At 39.3% G+C, this 20893-nt stretch overlaps 1 protein-coding gene across 1 annotated transcript in view; it reads right to left on the reverse strand.

Annotated features, from left to right (window-relative positions):
• Nucleotides 1-17589: 17589 nt before the first annotated feature.
• The window catches only part of LOC137498472 (relaxin receptor 1-like), a 342152-nt gene continuing 338848 nt past the window's right edge, over nt 17590-20893 (reverse strand). The window contains exons 15-16 of the mRNA XM_068226010.1: nt 17736-17849; nt 17590-17646 (exon numbers count right to left, since the gene is read on the reverse strand). Coding sequence (XP_068082111.1) covers nt 17590-17646; nt 17736-17849 — 171 coding nt within the window. The remainder of the gene's footprint in view (nt 17647-17735; nt 17850-20893) is intronic.

A 20893-nucleotide genomic window follows, 5' to 3' on the forward strand; every position in this document is an offset into this window, starting at 1 on the left:
AGTAAATTTATATCAGAAAGAGAGAAGACTTGTGTCGAGAACTTATCATTACGCAATTATTAGAAACGCCATGCTAATTATTGACAGAACGTGACGTGCACTACCTCTTAACAACTACAATTGTGTTCGTTCACTTGTTACGGACAATATTTGTTGACGTCTACAATTATGGTGCCGCCTGACTGAAGTAATAATAATTGAACCTACGATGCTAATAGTGTAAAATATTTCAGTGTTATAATCACGAAATTATTCTACGCTTTAAAGCATTCATCTCTTATTATTGAATTAAATTGAATTTATTAACCGTAATCGTACAGAGTTTGCTCCTTATAGATTAGATTACTTCCAAAAATACACATAAAAAGGAAATTTGCTTACTCTAGTCTTGTTCTACTGCTTTTAAGCTTGCCTGGGTGTCGTCTCCCTCTTAGCCTCCTTCCGCAGTCTCCAGCAATTTGAAGGGGCAACTCCTTCATTCTCCATTCCCTTCAACATCCACGGAAGACCAGTAGCAGAAGAGGGGGACCTAAGAGTATTTCCACAAACGAGACTCCATTTGGACATAAGAATAGCCACTATGAACGGGATGAAACTCCCTCCCCTTATCATATCGGGGGCAGACACCCAAGTACTCGTACCACCTAACGTTCCGCTGCTCGAAAAATCTGGAGCTAGGGGGTTTCTCTATCAACACTTTCCTGATCTGGTGTGTTGCTTACCTATTTTACCATTTACTTGTCTTTCAGCCTAACTATACACAATTTTCTCACTACGTCAAGAAATGTACTTGTATTACTATTCATCTTCCATTCCTTCATCCAATAACACATAACTCTGTGGGCATTCCCTTTTTGAGCAAACAAGGACAACTCACACTCGTTCAGGAATTTCATTTTTACTTTTTGAATTTCCTTACACAATTTCAGCTGGTGGTAATCGTTTCTCACCTCGCCACAAAACACATATGTCTTATTGTCTAATCCTTCCGCCCAACCCTTATTCATATAAATTCCCATCAACCACCATATCAGACTCCTAGTTGTTTTCCTATTTGCATTTTCTGTCTATAAACTAATCTTTTGCCTTACACTACTAAACATCGAGGGGGACAATTTACTCCTGCATTCTGCCTGTGTTTCTTGATATTATATATTATACCAGGAATAAATAATGTTCTAAGATGAGAGTCCCCGATGTGTGAAGTTATGTTGCCCGCCGACCGAGCTCATACGGCAGTCTGCAAGCATGCCAGCTGAGAGCGCCGAGGAGGTGCGACGTCACGAACTGTGAAACACGGTCAAAACCAAGTTGCGTCAGCCGATAGAATGTTCAATTCATTCCATCGTTGATATCTTTTGAGTGGATAAAGGTACAAGGAAATGAACTACGTCGTCATGTAGCCCGATTTTTTATGATTATGATTTCCAAGATTGAAAGAATTACGTTAAGGATTGCGGGAGATATTAAAAGAAATAAAACAGTCACAATTTCTCAGGGATCCTGTATAAAAAGGCAGGCATTTCGCCTGTAAAGCCAGTCTATTTGGTGCCACAGTCGAGGCCGGTCGGTCGGTTGTTGGTCATTCTGCCGTCGTGATGTAAGTCGCCAGTTCGACTCTCCCATGAAAGTTTAAGTCCGCGTACTATTGAACTCTGATTCAACAACGCATCTACAAGACTTAGAAGAATAACATAACGTTTGCGTGTGGTAATAGAAGTTGCGTATGAGTCGAGACGTGAACAGTTCAGGTGTTTAACTATTTACAGCAACAGTGTGATCCGAACTTATATTTTCTCATTACTACAATATTATGCTACCAAGAACTCAAACGTAATTTGATGTTTGAATTGTGGGAGGTGATAGGATTTGAATGACAGAGCTTATATTTCACAATGTGATTTAACATTGAATGCTAAAGGTGATAATACTTTGTCGTTAGTGAAACGTCAAAATTGTACATTGGAAAGTGTCAGGAGGAAAGGGAAATATTTATATCAAAGCAGATTTTGAGCAAAGTAGAAAGGAAAGAGGAGGTTTAGAAGAAGATGGACGAATGTATCGGATCAGTCTATGACAGCGCGAGAGAAGTTCAAGAAAGCAAAGATTGTTGTAAGTGGAATACTATGGATGAGGGATGTTGATTGAAGGGTGATCTGTTATTTCAATGAGACAACGGAGGGGGTATGTTGGAATCTGTGTTTGAGGTTTTTATATCCTAGTGAGAAGGTACGGGATAGCTACATTCTCTCGTGTGTTCTCCACTTAAACTGCAGTAGTACGTAAACGTTGTTTAGAATGGTTGATGAATGAATTGATTCGTAGTTAAGAAGTGACATTTTGTATGCGGATAATTCCTCGCAGAACCGAAATGTTATGCGCAAAGGTACGATAGATTCTATAGGAAGGGCAGTACTCCTACTGGTGAAAGAATAATGAGTATTCTAATAAACATTTAAAGATAAGGTACATGAAATTCTAGGGATAAGTCTCAACTCGAAAGATAATAAGCAACTTGATGTATTTCGGGTGATCATTACTGGAAGGGATGAGATGGACACTGACGTAGAATTATTGATAAGATTATCAACTAAGTGGGGGGCGACACAGAAAGGAACATCTTTCTAGTGGGAGATATCAATTGACCAAATACACAGCCTGATGAAAACTTGAAGCACACAGAAGGGGAGGAGGTAAATAAATGAAAATTCACGTGTTGAGAGGGTATGTGATGTTATTTCAGTGATTACGAAATTGAATCAAATTTACAAATAATTTGGCAGTACGAGGCCACTAATCAGTATGACGTTGCACCTCCTGCATCCACTGATTCGGTAGGGAAGGGTGTGACAAAGCCGTTGCATTTTCTCCTGAGGTAAGCTGGCCCACAACTGTTGTAACTGGCCCTTGATATACTGGATACTGGCACTGGGATGTAGTTGACCTCCTAGCTGGTCCCACACATGTCATATCGGCGACAGATCTGGAAATATCACTGGCCACGGACATACCTCAACATCACGCATACAGTTAATAGAGGCACATACCATGTGAGGACGAACGATATCCTGTTGGAAAATGGCACGCAATACTGTCGAATGAGAAATAACACAAAAGTATGCGGAATGTCGGTGATAGACCGTTGTGCCGTCAGAGTTCCCTCAATGACTACTGATATCGTGACCTCATATCATACGCGATGGCTCCCCACATCATGAGGCCAGGAGTAACACATCTGTGATTCTCCAAAACATTGGAAGAAAGGGGCCTTTCACTACGTCACCGCTATACTCACAGACGGTCACCCGGGAGAGTACAGAAGCGCGATTCATAGTTATTTGGGTAGAATTTTTTTTATTGCTAGTAATTTTGATTAAATTCTCTCGCGATAACTATTATTTCGAATTTTATAATAGTAATTTCATTCTGAATACCAGGGTGGCTTAGTGCAGTTTTTTCTAGCGTTCTGTTCTGTATCGGCTGCTCGTTTTCGTTAACTACTTGGCGTCACCGCTCCGACTTCCGGATGAATTGCCAAGTCGAATAAGAAACTGCCCCAACTGTACATACTGTACTGTTTTAGTTCTCCCGAACACCCCTAGATTGTAGTAGTTACTAACAACTGCCTTAGTGGATAACGAGCATTGTGGGCTTCTCCCTCCTGACGATCAGCAGATCGTCGTAGGGCCAGTCAAAACGCACATCTTTACGAGATCATCTCTCTTCACCCCGTACATCAAGTAGTTTCTACTGCTTATCAAGTACTTTCTACTGCTTGTGCACGCAGCGGGCTGAGTTGAGCTGAACATATATTGGTTGTCGTCAGAGACATGCGCTAGGCAGCGCGAGTTCAGATATAAATTTTTTACTATATCAATAATAAAAATAATAATAACTTCGTGTGGCTATTTCTAGCCGAGTGCAGTCCATGTAAGGCAGACCCTCCGACGAGGTTGGGCGGCACCTGCCATGTGTAGGTAACTGCATGTTATTGTGGTAGAGTATAGTGTTGTGTGTGCCATTTGAGTTGCAGGGATGTTGAGAACAGCACAGACACCCAGCCCCCGAGCCATTGGAATTAACCAATGAAGGTTGAAATCCCCGACCCGGCCGGGAATCGCACCCGGGACCTTCTGAACCGAAGGCCAGTACGCTGACCATTCATCCAAAGAGTCGGACTACAATATCAATCAAAATATACGAAGAGCGTAAGAAAACTAATTTGGGGATTTAAGGGTAGACTCAGGATTAGAGCCTTAAGGGCGGCCTCGCCAATGAATTTTAGTATTTTACAGTTTAGGTACAAATATAATTCTGTGTAGACTGAGTATTTGTTTTTGACAACACAATGTACTCACAAGGGTCACCTTTGACCTCGAACGCTCGGAACCGCACGAAACCATGCTTAGAATAACAAGCAATCATAAACAAAACAGTGGTATGCGTCATTTCCATGAAAAACGTTGTATTCTACCTCAAGTAACATTTTAATAGAGAGAAAAAAAGAAACAAGATATCAATACCATAGGAAGGAAATTATATGTAATTTAATGGCGTCAGTGTATCATTACATTTTCAATCAGCAGCGTCAAAAACTATCTGCTTAAAGTACTTACAATAGCGCAAAACACACATATACAGCAGTACCCCACCCCTGAAAGTGCTTATGTTAGTCCTCAAAGTGCTGATGCGGGATTTCGATGAAGTGGTTAAAACAAAGTGGGAGAGAACAATGTGCACACCTCACTAATGCTACGTTATCACATTCCAAATCACTTTCGCATTCACGCAGTCCAATATCAAAAGCCACACTAATTACATTTTCAAATGACGATGTTGGTATGTCAATGTTATAACCTGGCCTTTCGCCAAGCATAGTGCAACATAGGCTTATACGTAGGTGCAGAAAGTTGAATGCCAATCACAGAGAGAAGTTTCACGATTAAATAACGATCACGTACCTTCACTTGTGGTTAGGCACCTTGTATTCTTACAAAATCAGTAATCCTTCTGATATAGAGTTTATATTGCTGAAAGACGTAGCCTAAGCATCAAGGGGTTGACGATATTGAGTTGTTTTCGGTGACAATATCTTCAGCGTAACGTCCTTGTTTGGAGAACTTGCATCTAGAAGGGTACGATCTGTATGACCTACCCAGGAATCTCACAACAATAGGCTATTTTCATTTGTTACATGTTCGCCAAGGACTGAAGTTAGAAAACGTTTCATGTGTTCTTTAGTCTTTTTTCCACTTTTGCTTGCCTCCAGATGAATGTTTCGTGAACAGGTTGTTTCAAGTTTCTTTAAAATATTTGGACCGAAAGTGCCTTGTGTCTCTTGAAAACAGATGTACAATTTGTTTGCTAGTCTGCCTGCCATTGATAAAGCCAAATCAATTGTGTGGCTGTGGGTAGACCTATGAACTGACTACAACACACTACCTGTAGTTTTCTCTCCTCTGTAGGACAGTGTTGATGCTGAAGATATTTACACAACTGGCTTTACGTCTCACCGACACATATACGTCTTGCGGCGACGATGGGAGAGGAAAGGGCTAGGAGTAGGAAGGAAGCGGCCGTGGCCTTAACTAAGGTACAGATCCAGCATTTGTCTGGTGTGAAAATGTAAAACCACGGAAAACCATATTCAGGGCTACCGCCAGTGAAGCTCGAACCCACTATCTCCCGAATACTGGATACTGGTCGCAATTAAGCGACTGCAGCTGTCGAGCTCGGTCTGAAGACATTTCATACTGGAAATGACTCTGGTCACTGTTCCAAACATTACATTTCTCCACACCCTGCTCTGTTATAAACATGTTCACTTCTTCCACAAACTGTTGTGCCTTCTGACGTATAATATTATCGTCTTCTATATCATTACGTGTGACAAATATAGTAATATGCCTGGATGTAATGCCATATTCAGCCTTGAGATGGTCAATAAAGGAAATGGAAGCTTTGAAATTGACCAAGCCAAACATTCTAGCCCCTTATAGTGCCCACATCTGCAGATGCCAATAGTGAACTGTAGATCCATACTTCCTTGCACCATCAAATTGCGATATTACATACTCTTTTATAGTTTGTTCTTGCGACAGTCTGTTTCCTTCGAAACGAGCTCCTGCTCCCTGTTTCCGAGACACATAATTTAGAATTAATGTGCAATTTGATTTACTTTTGATGCACTTATAGCGCTTCATTAGTTTGCTATAGGAATTGAAGCCACGATGATAATAGTCCTCATAAATGTTCTCTAGTGCGCTGTCATAAACATATTTTAATACACTGGACCTCGTCTTTTGGGGTGGAGAGAGTTCGTACACACATACTTGACTGTTCCTGTTACTCTGGAGATGAATGTCGTGTACTGCTTGAAGAGTCACCTTTAGGTTCAGGTTCCTCCTGTCCTTCTATATCCGTATATCTATCCAGTGTAACGTCGTATATTTCTGTATCATTGCCATTATATTTCTGAATTATTATGTTATATATGGGAGCCTGCGTGGCTCAGGCGGCAGCGCACCGACCTCTCACCGCTGGATTCCGTGGTTCAAATCCTGGTCACTCCATGTGAGATTTGTGCTGAACAAAGCGGAGGTGGGACAGGTTTTTTCTCCGGGTACTCCAGTTTTCCCTGTCATAATTCATTCCAGCAACACTCTCCAGTGTCATTTCATTTCATCTGTCATTCATTAATCATTGCCCCATAGGAGTGTGACAGGCTTCGGCAGCCGGCACGATTCCTATCCTCGCCGCTAGATGGGGCTTCATTCATTCCATTCCTGACCCGGTCGAATGACTGGAAACTGGCTGTGGATTTCTATCATGTTATATAATATATCCACGAACTCCATATCCTCGGCCCCGATGGCATTTCCATATTCAGCACGTCGCATCTTGGTCCCTAATATTTGGACCACATGCGTAGGATTAATTCTCTTCGTGATCTCACTGCACTGTACACAGATTACACAGTAACTCGCTTGCGAACACTCCAAGAGACAAATACGTACTGCAGCTATATCACTCACGCAACTGGAGCACTGGTTAGTGCAGCTACACTATGCCAACGTCTAGTGGCGCTAGCAGAGAAGTGCGGAGTTTTGCATGGAAATGAAGCACACCACTGTTTTGTTTATGATTGCTTGTTGTTCTAAGAATGGTTTCGTGCGGTTCTGGGATTTCGAGGTCAAAGGTGTGCCTTGTCAGTGTATTTCATCTTTAGATGTTTCTTTTTTATTTACCGTCCCTCAAGAAAGGAGCACATGCTGCTGTATGTTTTCGCATTCAATAACTTTAGACTTAATTGTAATTATTAACCAAGTATAATTCACCTCCTGTGTAGATACGAGCCTTGAGAAAAATGTTTCTGCAAGGAACTTATGAAATACCATGCGTTCTTTGAGTGACTGTGCATTCAGCATATCATCAAGATGCGGTTGATTATGTTGCACTACATTTGAGAATTCTTTTGGTTGTGCTCAACCGCAAATAACGTCAATTTCCAATCCCCTATTACCTTGAAATCAATAACAATGCTGAGAGGTGTACATGTCTATTATGTTCATGTATTAGTACGTGTTTTTGCTTTTTGTGTCTTCCTTTATTAACAGGAAGGTTGTTTCTTTCAGATAAAGCAACTTTTCAAGTAGAATTTACAGTAAATTTAATTGAAAATCAGTTCAGTTATATTTACCAATAAATTCTGTCTTAATCAATTGAGGGGGGACTGTAAATGCACTGATAATAAAATGATAATTTAGTTCAAATAGCAATTTTCTGAATGATTTGATTTTGAAAACGAGCCTGTGGGTTTGAGGCCGTCCACTCCACCCAGTAATGATTCTCCTCAAAAATATAATTGAATATCCTCTATGCGCTCTATGATGTGCTAGATGAAAGTAAGTCTGTATCAAAACAGTGTGTTACAAACAATTAAATACTTGTATATCTATTCTTCACAAAATAGCCGTCAAAATTGTAAATATGTTCGTGTTGTAAATATCAGCAACAGTGATTATACCTCTTAGTAGAACATACAAAATACATATAGAATGTGTGAGGAAACATTTTACAAATAACCATCAAACCATCCACCTAACTTCTCATTTGAAAATACATTGAGCTGCACAATTCTCTTGTGCTCTTTATAATTTTTATAAATTTGCCTTAAAATAATATACCTTCTCAGAAAATTTTAAATTTTGAGATTATGTTACTTCTTTCTTTATAGAGCTGTTCCTTCTTGACGTGTTGTTCCTTGGCTGCTGCGCCATGAAGAACAACTTTGTAAAGTGGTTGAACCAGTACCCTGGAAGCAAGCAGATTAACGTGAAATTAAATTGGATAAAGAAATGGATGAGGTTACAGAAACAGTTTACATTAAAATTTTGCCAAGTTTAAAAAAATTTTGCTAGTGAATTTATTGAGGCAGTTCCATGCATATGAATGATATTCATGATATAATTTCAAAGGAAAAAGGCAAGGACATACAGTATGTTACAATATACGGACTTACTGATACAAACATCTCAGCAATTTTAAAATTATTTGCCATGGAACGAAAAGTATGAGTTCAATACGTTCCACTTCAGCAGCGTCTGGAGTATACAGTAAAACTAACTGATTAATTGGATTTATGATATTTACAATATCACATATTATGTTAAATTAACACATTTTACATTTCAATAATTGGTCAACAACATCCAAAATGCTTTTATTTTTAAAGCCCGCAAATCGAATGTGTTCAATAACTTACTTTCAGTTTCTTATGCTCTTCATAGAGCATAAATTAACAACATATAATTGGAATTTTAATACTACTACTGATTTACTCCTTCGAATTCCTATATCACCTGATACACCATAATTGAAATTCTTGGAAATTAATTTAGAATCCTTATTGGGCAATCAAGTCATAATGATTCAATATCCACTTTTGCCTCAGTATTGTTCATAATTTCATTTTATTTGTTAGGTTGATTTCCGTGAATTTCTACAAGTTCGAGCCTGTTAGCATTTACCTAGCCATTAGCTGGACCTGAATGATTATCGTTTTCATTTTATGGAAGAATTTCAACTCAACCACGCATTACCTCCTGTAATTTCACAAGAAGATCCTTAGTGCCTGTTTGCAATTCCTGTTACCCCTGGTAACATTGAGGAATAATTATATAATTATATTTATTAATCAAGTTATGCTTCATTTATTTGGCATTGCTCCATGGGATCTTATCACCTAGTACTGAATGAAGAAGTCTGAGACCTCCTGCGGGTATTCAACATTCGAACATCAAGAAACTTCCCCATCTTGCTTCGAGTGCAATTGTAACATGAGCCCGTCATATTTTTACATTCTTTACAGCAACTGGCTTCTATAGACTGGTGGTGGGGGTGGTGGTTTATGTGGTAGTTGTTTTATGAGAAAGTACAACTGGTTTACATAAAGTTCATGTCATGTTACATATGACATTTTATTGATCACTTCGCTGTTTCATCAGTAATATTACCGGTGCTTTGCCGATGTAATATGACCATTCTTACACACACTAATTTACAAGAAAAAGAGCCATGAACTAACGAAATGCAGCAAAAGTTGTGTTCCCCTTGTGTTTAATCCTGACTGCTTGCTCGAAAGTGCCAGTAGATGGCGTACACATCCTTCCCTGCTTCACAGATGAAAGACACCAAATAAGGCAGTGAGCCTTGTGTAGTGTGAGCCCCAGAGCTGAGTTGAGTGAACACGCCGCATGCCCTGACGGCGTACTTGACAAGCCTTTGACCAGCTAGATGAGGTTGAGACAGGGCACTTCAACGGAATAAAAGAAGGAGGTTGAACTCTTCGGCATTATTCGCCACTTTAATTCTTCTGACAACACTGTGAGTCGGTGTTCAGTGCAGTGGGAATATTAGAGCACACATGCGCATCGAGAAGACTTACTTTTACCCAGATGGAGCACCATCAGGGAGAATCTTTTCATCGCTCGGCAGCCATCCACCGGAGGCTCGTCTCTGCGCACCATCCAGGGACATGTCCCTGCAGCTGGAGATGCGCCTATGCCCACCAGTACCGTATACGGGCGGATAGCAGATTAGAACTGATTGATACGGCGTTCCTTACAACGTCTACCTTTTCGACTTGAGCATCGTCGAGCGCATTTCAGCTTCTGCCTGGAACGGGCAGCATAGCAGATTGTCGATTGCTGACGATTGGTGTTCGGTGTCGATTCATGGTTCTGTCTTGATACAGACGGCCACCGAATGGGAGTGTGGAGACGTCCCGGCCAACTCGGTGTTCCAGGCTTAAGTGTAGAGCATTACATCGCCTCGGTGACAGGCATATTAGTATGAACTTCCATTTCCATCGATTCCTACTCTCCAGAGTTGGTGATTGAAGGAAGTCTGACGAAGTGACCATACGTCTAGGGAATTATGCGAACGTGTGTGCTTACTTTCCTGGTGAAGCTAGACAACCCCATTTTCCAGCAGGATAATATCTGACGTCACACAGCACAGGTAACTCTGGGCTGTCTTTGTGATATTAACCTGCTTCCTTGGTCAGCAAAGTCCCCGGACTTCTCGCCCATTGAGAAGGGCCGTGATTAGTTTGGATGGCAATTTCGGCCAGCGCAGACTATGGCAGACTGGAAGGGACAGTTGCTCCAGATATGGGAAGGTCTTCCTCATTGGAATATCGGATGTCTCTATCCCTCCGCGCCCTGCTGCATTACTGCCTGTCTCCATGATGCAGGTGGACCAATACCGTAGAAAGTACATCCTCTATAATAAATTATATGTGTAGTGCAATATTTTGATATTTTCCTCATACCACCATGCCCGATACCTGTACCCACTTACGTGCATGCTGATGCGATGGTTCCTCCATGGTACGTAATTTTTCATGAGTGTACTCGTATTTGATCTTAGTGGTAAGGAAGTAACTGCTTGTATTTACTATCTCAGTTTGTACAAGTGACTTCCTAAAAAGTATCGACGTTAAACAAATTTATTGTATTATTCACAATTGTAATAATGCTTGCCCCAATCGTTAAAAAGTATATTAATGAACATGATCAAATATTCCCATTTGAATGTGGTTTTCAACCTAAACATTTGGTACTATTATTTTTGAAATATTTTTCCAGTTAAGGAATTGTAAAGATCAGATTAAATCTAGTTACCATTTTAATTTGACGATTTAATTCCGTTAAAATTTGTTCATTAAAAAATAAAGTAAATGATATTTATAAATATATCTATGCCGAATGACTTCTAAAAATTCCTAACATTTGTAGCGTTATGATCTGAGTCAGTAAATAAGTTCATTACCTTTAAAATTAATATATCCCTTTCTTGCCTGGCGGGACGTTCAATTACCGGCTCTACTTTTCGCTTTTGGCGGCTGGTCAGTACGTGCTACCGGGCTCCAGCACGTAGCTTGGAAGTGTAAGGAATTAATTATATTCAGTACAATTATTCTGGTGCCTTTTGTTTGTTTCGAGTACGGTATGAATTTGTGTTTTGTGAAAATCAGGGCGAGATCTGTCGAACACCTAGCGCCGTTCTCCCGGGGAACCTGGCTCGTGCTCACGAGAAATAAGCTCGGGCGTGTAGCCTGAAGGAAGCAATACGCATGCGCAGCCATGTTTGAAACACTCCCCGTAGTCGGTGGACTATACCGTCAACCGGGATCTAGTTTCTATGATCCCTTCTATAGTTACTTTTTCTCACGGAACGGGGTAGAAATGCTCGATGCCTCTTGCTACCGTGATGTTGAACGTGATAAGCGATTCTGCCACCAGAGAGTAGCATCGTCTGGGCTCAAAAGCTAAAGCGTAACTGGGGGCAATCTATCGCAAACATAATGTTGTTATTAAGGTAACCAACCAATGCTTATTAAAATACCCATCTTCCCTTTGTGTCAAAAATAAGGAATTCGTACGCGAGTCAAAGAATCTTGGACTGACCCTAAATGTTATCCCGCATTAGAATGTAATTTATGCTGGTAATAGAAGAGGCCTCGATGATTCTGTTGACAGCATTTTCAGTTGCTTTGTGCTGCGTTTGATCTCGCGGTTATATTGTTGGTGCGTGTTTTTCTATTACTGTGTTAGTGCTAAAGTTCATACGGATATTTATCCAATTATTTATCCACTACAGTGTATATCAAGTGAAATTAAATTAGTGTTCTTAGTGAGGATTTATAGTTCCATCATCCTATTTGGGAAGTGAGTATACAGCATGAATAGTGTGGACAGTTTTATGAATGAACCATTTTCTAGGAGAACATTAGAAGAAAAAGTGAACATAAAAATTATAGGTCGTCCCACTCCAGTCTTAAATTTAACTCAGAAGGCTTCGAGAGGCCAAAATTCCAGTTATATCAGGCATTTCAACTCTAAGGTTTACGGCAATAACAGTTGGATATGTGGCTGTAATATAAGAAATGCTTTGTTTTGTTTTCCTTGCGTTTTATTTGGAAATAATGATATCTGGAGTACGAAAGGTGTGAAGGATCTGGGGCATTTAAACGAGTATATGAAGAAGCATTCGTCGAACAGAAAACACGTCAATAATGTAGTGGACCTAAGTACTCTAGGAAATGTGAATATTGCAACACAACTTAGTAGGGCATATCACGATAATTTGCAGAGAAATAATGCAGAAATAGAGAAGAATAGGTATACTTTGTCTAAAATCATTGATTGTATAAAATTTTGTGGAGCATTCGAACTAGCTTTACGTGGTCATGATGAGTCTTCCGTATCTGAAAATCCAGGAGTGTTCTTGAGATTAGTTGATTTCATGAGCAGTCTAGACAGTGCCATTAAGGAACACATGGAATTCAATAACTTATTTAAGGGCACATCAAAATCCATCCAGAATGAATTGCTAGACTGAATGCTGGAAGTCTGCCGTGAAAAGATACTGGAGGAAATACATAACTCTAATTACACTGCTATCATGGCAGATGAAACTACTGACGTTTCTGAAGAGCTACAGTTAACAATTGTGTTCAGATACGTATTAAATGGGTACTTGAAAGATTTTGGGGATTCTGTAATCCAGATGGGCAAACTGCAGATGCAATATCTGAGTGCATACTGCAGCAGGTCAATAGCATTTTTCGGGTTAATCCAGATAAAATTATTGCCCAAACTTACGATGGAGCATCTGTGATGAGTGGTGAAAGTGGTGGAGTTCAAAAGAAAATCAAAGCTCACTATCCCCTAGCCAATTACATTTACTGCTATGCACACCAGCTCAACCTCGTATTAGAACACGCGGCCTCTCAAAATCAAGCTGCGCGCGTATTTTTTGCAGCCTATCTGCATTTCCTGCATTCTTTTCCAGATAACCTCAACGTCTGGCAGCTTTGGAGAAAGTGGTAGCACGAAGAATTCCAGGATGTTGATCAACAAGGTGGAACTTCAAGTCTAGAACCGTCAATGTCGTGCATGAAAACAAAGATGCTTTTTTGCTATGCTTTCTGGACCTGGAAAAGTCGAAATTTGTAAGGACAGTTCAAGAAGCACGTGGACTCAGACACAATTCGGGGGACGAAGAGTTCTTATTTTGGCTGTCCTTCTTTCACAGAATAATTCCTCATGTGGATATTTTGTACTCCCAGCTACAAGCAAGATCGACAGATGCAATAAAAATAGGAAAAGCTGTCGGCATTTTTAAGACTCTTGCTTCAGTCAGGGATTCTCTCGATAAAATAGCAAATGAAGTTTCTTCAGAAATGCCACAAAGCAAAAAACGCAGAACGGAATCCTACCGGACGGCTGATGCTAAGGATGTTTGTGATCGAATCACTGAAGAGTTAGATCGTGGATTTGAGTCTCTTTCTTATTTAGAGGTTGCAAATTTATTAGATTCGATGAATTTTAGTGAATATTCAAAACAGTTCCCTGTAAAAGGAGTTAACACTCTGTGTGACGTATACAGACTCCCAGACAAGAATAGACTAATGACTGAGCTCAGCGTTCTGTATGAAAGAACTGATTTCAGAGAAATTGACGGTGCAGTTCATTTGCTTCAACTGATCCTGAAAAACAAACTGTAAGATACCTTCGCCCAGATAACAGAATTGCTCAGGATTTTGATTACGATTCCGATGACTACTTCCGAACCGGAAAGATGCTTTACGAGTCTTAAAAGGATTAAAACGTTCCTTCGAAATACTATGTGTCAGGAACGGTTGAATGCATTAGCGATGCTATCAATCGAGAAAAAGTTTATCTCGGAAATATAGAACTTTAACTAAAAGGTGATCGACAATTTTTTCAGCAAGCAAGAATGCCGTATGGACTTCGTGTTTCGCCATTAGGTGAGTAAAAACAATCTTTCTCGAAATAAATATTTATCTCGTAGACAATTGTCGAAGTATTCATCTGCTTACAAATTAATATTGTTTTTGTTTGTTCTGTGTTATGAATTGTGAGAAAATCTGTTAAGATTATTATTATTATTATTATTATTATTATTATTATTATTATTATTATTATTATTATTATTATTATTATTATTATTATTATTAACAAGTTTCAAGTAACTTATGAGTTGTTCATCATGGCAATATGCAGATTGAAAAAAGCGTATTTAGCGTTTTTGTAGCACGTAGGAAGATTTTTTCACGAGCCGCCACTGATCGTAGGTATTTTTGAACCCTAGATGCCTGCCGGAACACTCTTGTCCAGGTCAGTCATGTAAACATTTACCGCTAGAAAGCAGTTCGAATCGGCATGAGCCTCTCCATTGTTTTGTGTGAAATATGACGCCCGAAAATATCTGTTTATGTTGTGAGTGAAATAAGTGAGGCATCATGCAAGTGGCTGTTAGCATAATAATACTTCGAAGTGTGTATTTAGCGATTCAGATATATTGGTGTTTGAATGTAACGAGAGTGAATTGTAAAAATCTACTTTTGGCGTAATCATGTCACATGTGATATCGGATGCTGATATAACTGACTTATTACTCGAAGACTTACCAGATAACCCTCAAAACTCTGATATAGACAGCGAAGATGATGATGAAAACGGTTTATTGAATGTTTTGGATTCTAGTAATGCTTCACAAAATACCGTAATTTCGATTCTGTGTTTGCATCTGCAGTTGTAAATGATGGTACAAGTGAAGTGGTCGTTATTAACGGTTCTGTAAATGCCGAGAATCAATTTCCTGATAACCCTGTAAGGGAAAATGATGCCAGTTCTGTGCCCAGTTCGTCTGTAGAAGGTCCTGGGGGAAATGCCGTAAAGAGACTTCCGTAACCTGATCGCCGCTGGAAGGAAAGGAATGCAACAAAAACGTTACCACCGTTCAAACAACCAGAAGGTAAGAATGCATGAGTGTTTAGCATCACCGCCTTGTAATCAGTTGCATAACCGTCAGTGATTGTAAATTAGAGTTGGTAATGATTTACTGCATTTCTGCTTTTGAAGGTGCTGTCCATGATTTACTGTCAGATTGTCGGACATCAACGGATATCTTCCTGACATTGGTAAAACCTATCGTCAACTTATCAATCAAACCTTTATGCTACTCAGAAGAGCATGATTCTAAACCCACAAGAAGATAAATTAATTTCTTTTGTAGGAATAAACTTACTGATTGGTTACAACTGTTTACCGTTATGGAAGCACTATTGGGCTACAAGTGCCTGGGTGTAAAAGTTGTAGCTGAGACTATATCTAGAAATAGACTTGAAAATATTTTGCGCTTTTTGCACGTGAATGACAACAATGCAGTTCCACAAACGATGGAGATAAACTGTACAAACTAAGACCAATAACCAACAGCCCAAATGTCAGATATAAGGAGGTTTACAATGGAGCGCGGGAACTAAGTGTCGGTGAATCTATTATACTATTCAAAGGCAGAAGCTCGCTAAAACTGTATAATCCTACGAAGCCAGCGAAATGCGGTTACAAGCTGTGGACTGTATCTGACCAAAAGAGATATATTCTTACATTCATAGTTTATCAGGGCAAGGAGGAACAAACTGCAGAATTTGCTTAATACAGTTTGGGAGAACGTGTTGTTCTGCATTAGCAAAACAATTTTGGGGACAGGAAGGATTGTATTTTTCGACAAATTTTTCTCCACTATAAAGTTAATGGAAAAACTGAAGTCAGAAAAAAATTTAGCCTGTGGAACGATTCGACATACTGGACGTGGTTTTCCAGACAACTTGGTGGATGACAAGAAGATGGCTCGTGGGGATTGTGTCTATCGCTTCTCAAATTTGGTTATAGGAATTTATATTTTTATTAAAATGTTTATTTAATAGTACCCCTGTGTCCTTTCTATTAAAATAATACTCCAAATGTGTGCATGGTGAGCCTATTATTTTATAGAGCTGTCCATCTCATCTCAAAGTATAATGGAACTGGAACCTCCACTGTGCGAAGAACAATGAAAGATGGATCAAAAACAAACGTAGTGTGTCCAGAGACTATGTCAGACTATAACCAGTTCATGGGAAGTGTTGACCTTGCAGACAGTCTTCGTGCCTTGTATCCAGTGGACCGAAAGTACAGTACAGAAAATCGTGGCACAGAATAATTTGGGGTGTTGTGGATATTATATTTGTCAGTGGCCACGTGTTGTATAATGACCTCATTGACAAAATTACCATGCTAGAGTTCAGACGCTCTGTTGCTTAAAGGTTGATGACAAGGAAGGATGTATCACGTGGACAGAAAAGAAATTCTGGACAGGCAGTGATATGCAAATCAGATATAAAACGAAGGAAAACAGCTTTCTCTGTTCCACGCGATATCCACACGGGCAACACAGGCCTCCACTACCCAAAGTTCGTACCTGGTAGGGACGATGTGAAGTTTGCAGCTCCCAAAATGTTGAATCCAGACCCCATTCGAAATGTTCACACTGTAATGTATTCCTATGTCTCAATGAGAAGAACTGCTTCGTGGAATACCACGAAATGCTAGTCTGAGATCAGATGCAAGGAAAGGGAAGATGTTCATATAAAAACATGTTTTTTCTCTTAGGCTATCCTGTGCGGCATCTTCATATCCAATACAACACATTACTGACTGGGTAGTCATAATGTAATTCATATGACAGAACACAAAACGCAATAATTAACGTATTAACTGGTACAACAGAGGGCGCCACACATAACTGGCCGATGAATTGGAGGAGACAGCACTCCCACACGAAAATTACGGTGTTTCATAAACTATTTGCACTAGGACCATGCATCACAAGCCACAGTTATTCTGTCTCTAATTTTCCTTGTGTCGCTAGGAATTATTCCTGCTAATAACATAAACTTAGTGCTTCAAAACCACTTTTCAGGCATTATGGGAATTCCTGTATGGGTTACATTTGTGAGCTTCGTTGCGTGCGTACCTGTACATACATCCGTTAGGTGAAAACAAAGCATCATTTACACATCTCGTATTGTGAATATTCGCGGTGATAGGTTTACGTCATTTACTCGGCATAATACCTTACTATCATTATTCAAATTTTGACAGTATGTTTTTGTACATAGCGTAATAAATTATTCACTGATAAATAATCGTTATGTTATATATTTGAGGTAAGTCAGCAATGAATATCCACAATATCTTCCAAGTCAAACAAAGTGACTTGAAATACTCCCTGGAAGAAAGAATATGGTAGACTTAAAATATTAACGAAACCTCTATCATTGTGGATGCCATACGCTAAAGGAATACTGAAATACTCACAGTTCGACGCATATTGCGTCGATGAAGCTTTGGAGCAGGATTCACACTCATGTTGATGTCATCTTCTGGCATGCGTATCCTGCCACAGTTCAGTGAACAAATCAATTCCAGAATCTGAAAAAGATTGCCATCTTAATTATTGTAGTTATCACACGTCCAACGCCGAGATGAAAATCACCTAGTTCAGAGAGCCTTAAGTACAGAAGAACCAGCGGCAATAATATTTAGAGTAAAATACATGTAGAGGAGATCCTGCGAATATTTTATGTTAAATAGAAATGAACCTCTGTATTTGGAACACCAAAGAAATGAGTACTAACTTCGTATCCGCCGACCCGGATGGGAGTAGGTAGAACTATCTTGACTTACGTCAAAGGTAATTATCACACTAATACACATGCATCATATTTCACTTCTTGTCAATAATATTATTGTACACGTCGTAGTGGAATATCAAGTGAGAAGAAAGTATACACAAACTCTAAGCAAAATATTTCAATCAAATGTATATAAAGATATAACTACAGAAACGTAAGGAAACCAAACACTACAAGTTAGTATACTTAAATAGCAAACAAGGAATCTACACATTTCATCGACAAAGGGCATAATGAAAGTATTAATGACAACGCACAATAATATAGAATTGATCGTTATAAATTGAAATCGAAATACTTTGGTTCACGCCATGTGGAAGGAGACAAACATCACGTTGAGCTGAAAATTACATTTCCTCCACTTTGCACACGACAACATTTCAATATACAATTATGTCAACTCTTGTTGGGAATGGTCATATTTTGGCTTGTTCACTGCACATCATTGAATTATGCTATATACAGAATATAAAAACTACAAGAATAACTGAGAATTTTAATTAAAATTAATAATGACGTACCAAACAGCAATTGGAGAATATGGGGAAATATAATGATATCCCATATTGGCTATGAATTAAGATATTCGGTTTGGAAGGTTTTAAAAAGTATTTCAGGCGTAATTATTGAAATGTAATTAGTAATGCCACTGGTGTTTACTGCTCACGGGATGAAGTGCACAATCCAAGATCAGGGTTACAATTATATTACTCTACTTGCTTTGAAATATCCAAATTTTAGGGTTACCATTGTCTTCCCCATAGCCTTCAATTTTATTGTAGACTTGATATACTGTAAGCTTTTCAGCTGTTGCCATGTCAAGGAAACAAGGTGAACTGAGAAGCCTTCCTAGTGAAGAGTCGGTATTTTCTACTGAAGGCGCGAAGCAAATTTCTCTGCAGAACGTAAAGAACATGTCAAAATCTTATATCATGTCTACAATTATGGTCCGAGAAAGTATCAGTTTAAAAAATTTGATTATCCTTGTATAATAAAGTTCTTCGGCAGTCTCCATTTCCACACTATATGGATTCAATTCGATTACTCACTTTAAGTTATTATTGTTACATTCTCTTACACACCAGTCATAAACCTGAGTTTGGCAATTAGAAGATAGAAAGCTGAGTGAGTTGACAATATGATAGGCTTCTCCCCTACATAGCAAATCCCAGTCAGTGCACGTAAAATATTTGAAATGAAAAATCATGTCCCCGTGGCTTGGATTCTACGTTAATTCCAGTTCCTATGGGTATCAACAAGAAATAAGCAGTCGTACAGCACTGCGAGTCTTTCGTGCTTTAAATTATATCTACTTAAAATGCAATTATTTAAACCAGAGTTAATTATGCATACAGTTAATAAAAGCGATAACCAACTGACTGACTGATCACTGTATCTCCGAAACTTTCAAATGTAGGAAGTAAACATTGCGCACATTGTTTACCCTCATGTGTTGGGTACTTAGTAAGAAAGGGTTTAGAAGAAATCGTTTCGTAAGGAGATGAAGCGGGTAGTTATGCCCTGAAACATTTGCAAACATCGGGATGAGAAGACGAAATGACACAGGCTGGTGTGCAACCGTACTTTTAAAATATCTGAAGGCTAGGTGGTGGTGCCACCAACGCTTTCTTCTCTCATATACTGCTCATACTAAGGTCTGTGAAGTGTGTCCCAGTACGTTAAAACTTCTGTCGTCTGACCGAGATTAACTCTCTCCAAACTCTGTTAATCTGAAGGCCCTCTTCTTTTCAGTAGAAACAATTGTCATGCTTTATTATCTTCACAGCTTCTCTGGTAGAAAAGAAAATTGTACTGACGGGTGGTAACAGAACCGTGGTTCACTCAAATTTCAGCTCATGATCTAGAAAACAGAGAGATTGCTCCACCATCCCACATAGGGCTATTTCATCAAAAATATGTAGTTATAAACAAGCGAAAACGAGAAAACAGCAACTACCTGATGAGGTTGAGAACCTGAGCGAACATAAGAACCTTATTTTACCTAACTCACTCAGCGCGGCATAATCCGTCATCATCTAAGCACTTTGCTGAATGCATGTACGAACTCCTAAGTAGAAGTAAAATAAATCAAAATATTCTGTGCTACATTGTAGTCCTTTTAAAGTGAAATGTTGTGATTTTTGAAATGGATAAACGTTGAGCCAGGTATACACTACCATTATTGCAGTAACTTAATATTGTTAAAACTGTATGATTTTGAAACTAAGGAAAAGTGCCATTTGCTTCATTCTAAAATTAAAGTTATGTGTTAATTAGTTAATGTTTCGGACGCTTCCGGGTTATCTCTTTTCTCTTATATGTTAGTGTCACTTATATTTTCCAGTTCCTAGGTAGCACACCTCCATCTGGAACAGCTGGCATATGTAAGTATTCAGCTTCATGTCAAAACCTCGATATCCCTGGAACACTCTCCGGAGGTTTTCGACATGTTATTTGTATCCGGACCTCACTATTATGATGTCTAGATACACCAGGCAGGCATCGTGAGTTAGTCCTCTCAGTATCGAATCCATCAATCGTTCGTAGGTCTCTGGCGCTTTACGGAGGCCATAGGGCGTCATGGTGAACTGGTATAGACCTTGGCCGGCAGAGAATGCTGTCATTCCCTTGTCTGCATGGAGCGTAAATTTCCAGTACCCACACTTGAGGTCTAATGTACACTAGCGCTGGACTCCAGAATACGTCTCCATGGTGTCGTCTATCTGGGTTAACGGGATGCAGTCCTCATTCGTGGCGTCATTAAACTTTCGGTAATCGACA

This window comes from Anabrus simplex, chromosome 2 (assembly GCF_040414725.1).
Source record: "Anabrus simplex isolate iqAnaSimp1 chromosome 2, ASM4041472v1, whole genome shotgun sequence".
Classification (NCBI taxonomy): domain Eukaryota; kingdom Metazoa; phylum Arthropoda; class Insecta; order Orthoptera; family Tettigoniidae; genus Anabrus; species Anabrus simplex.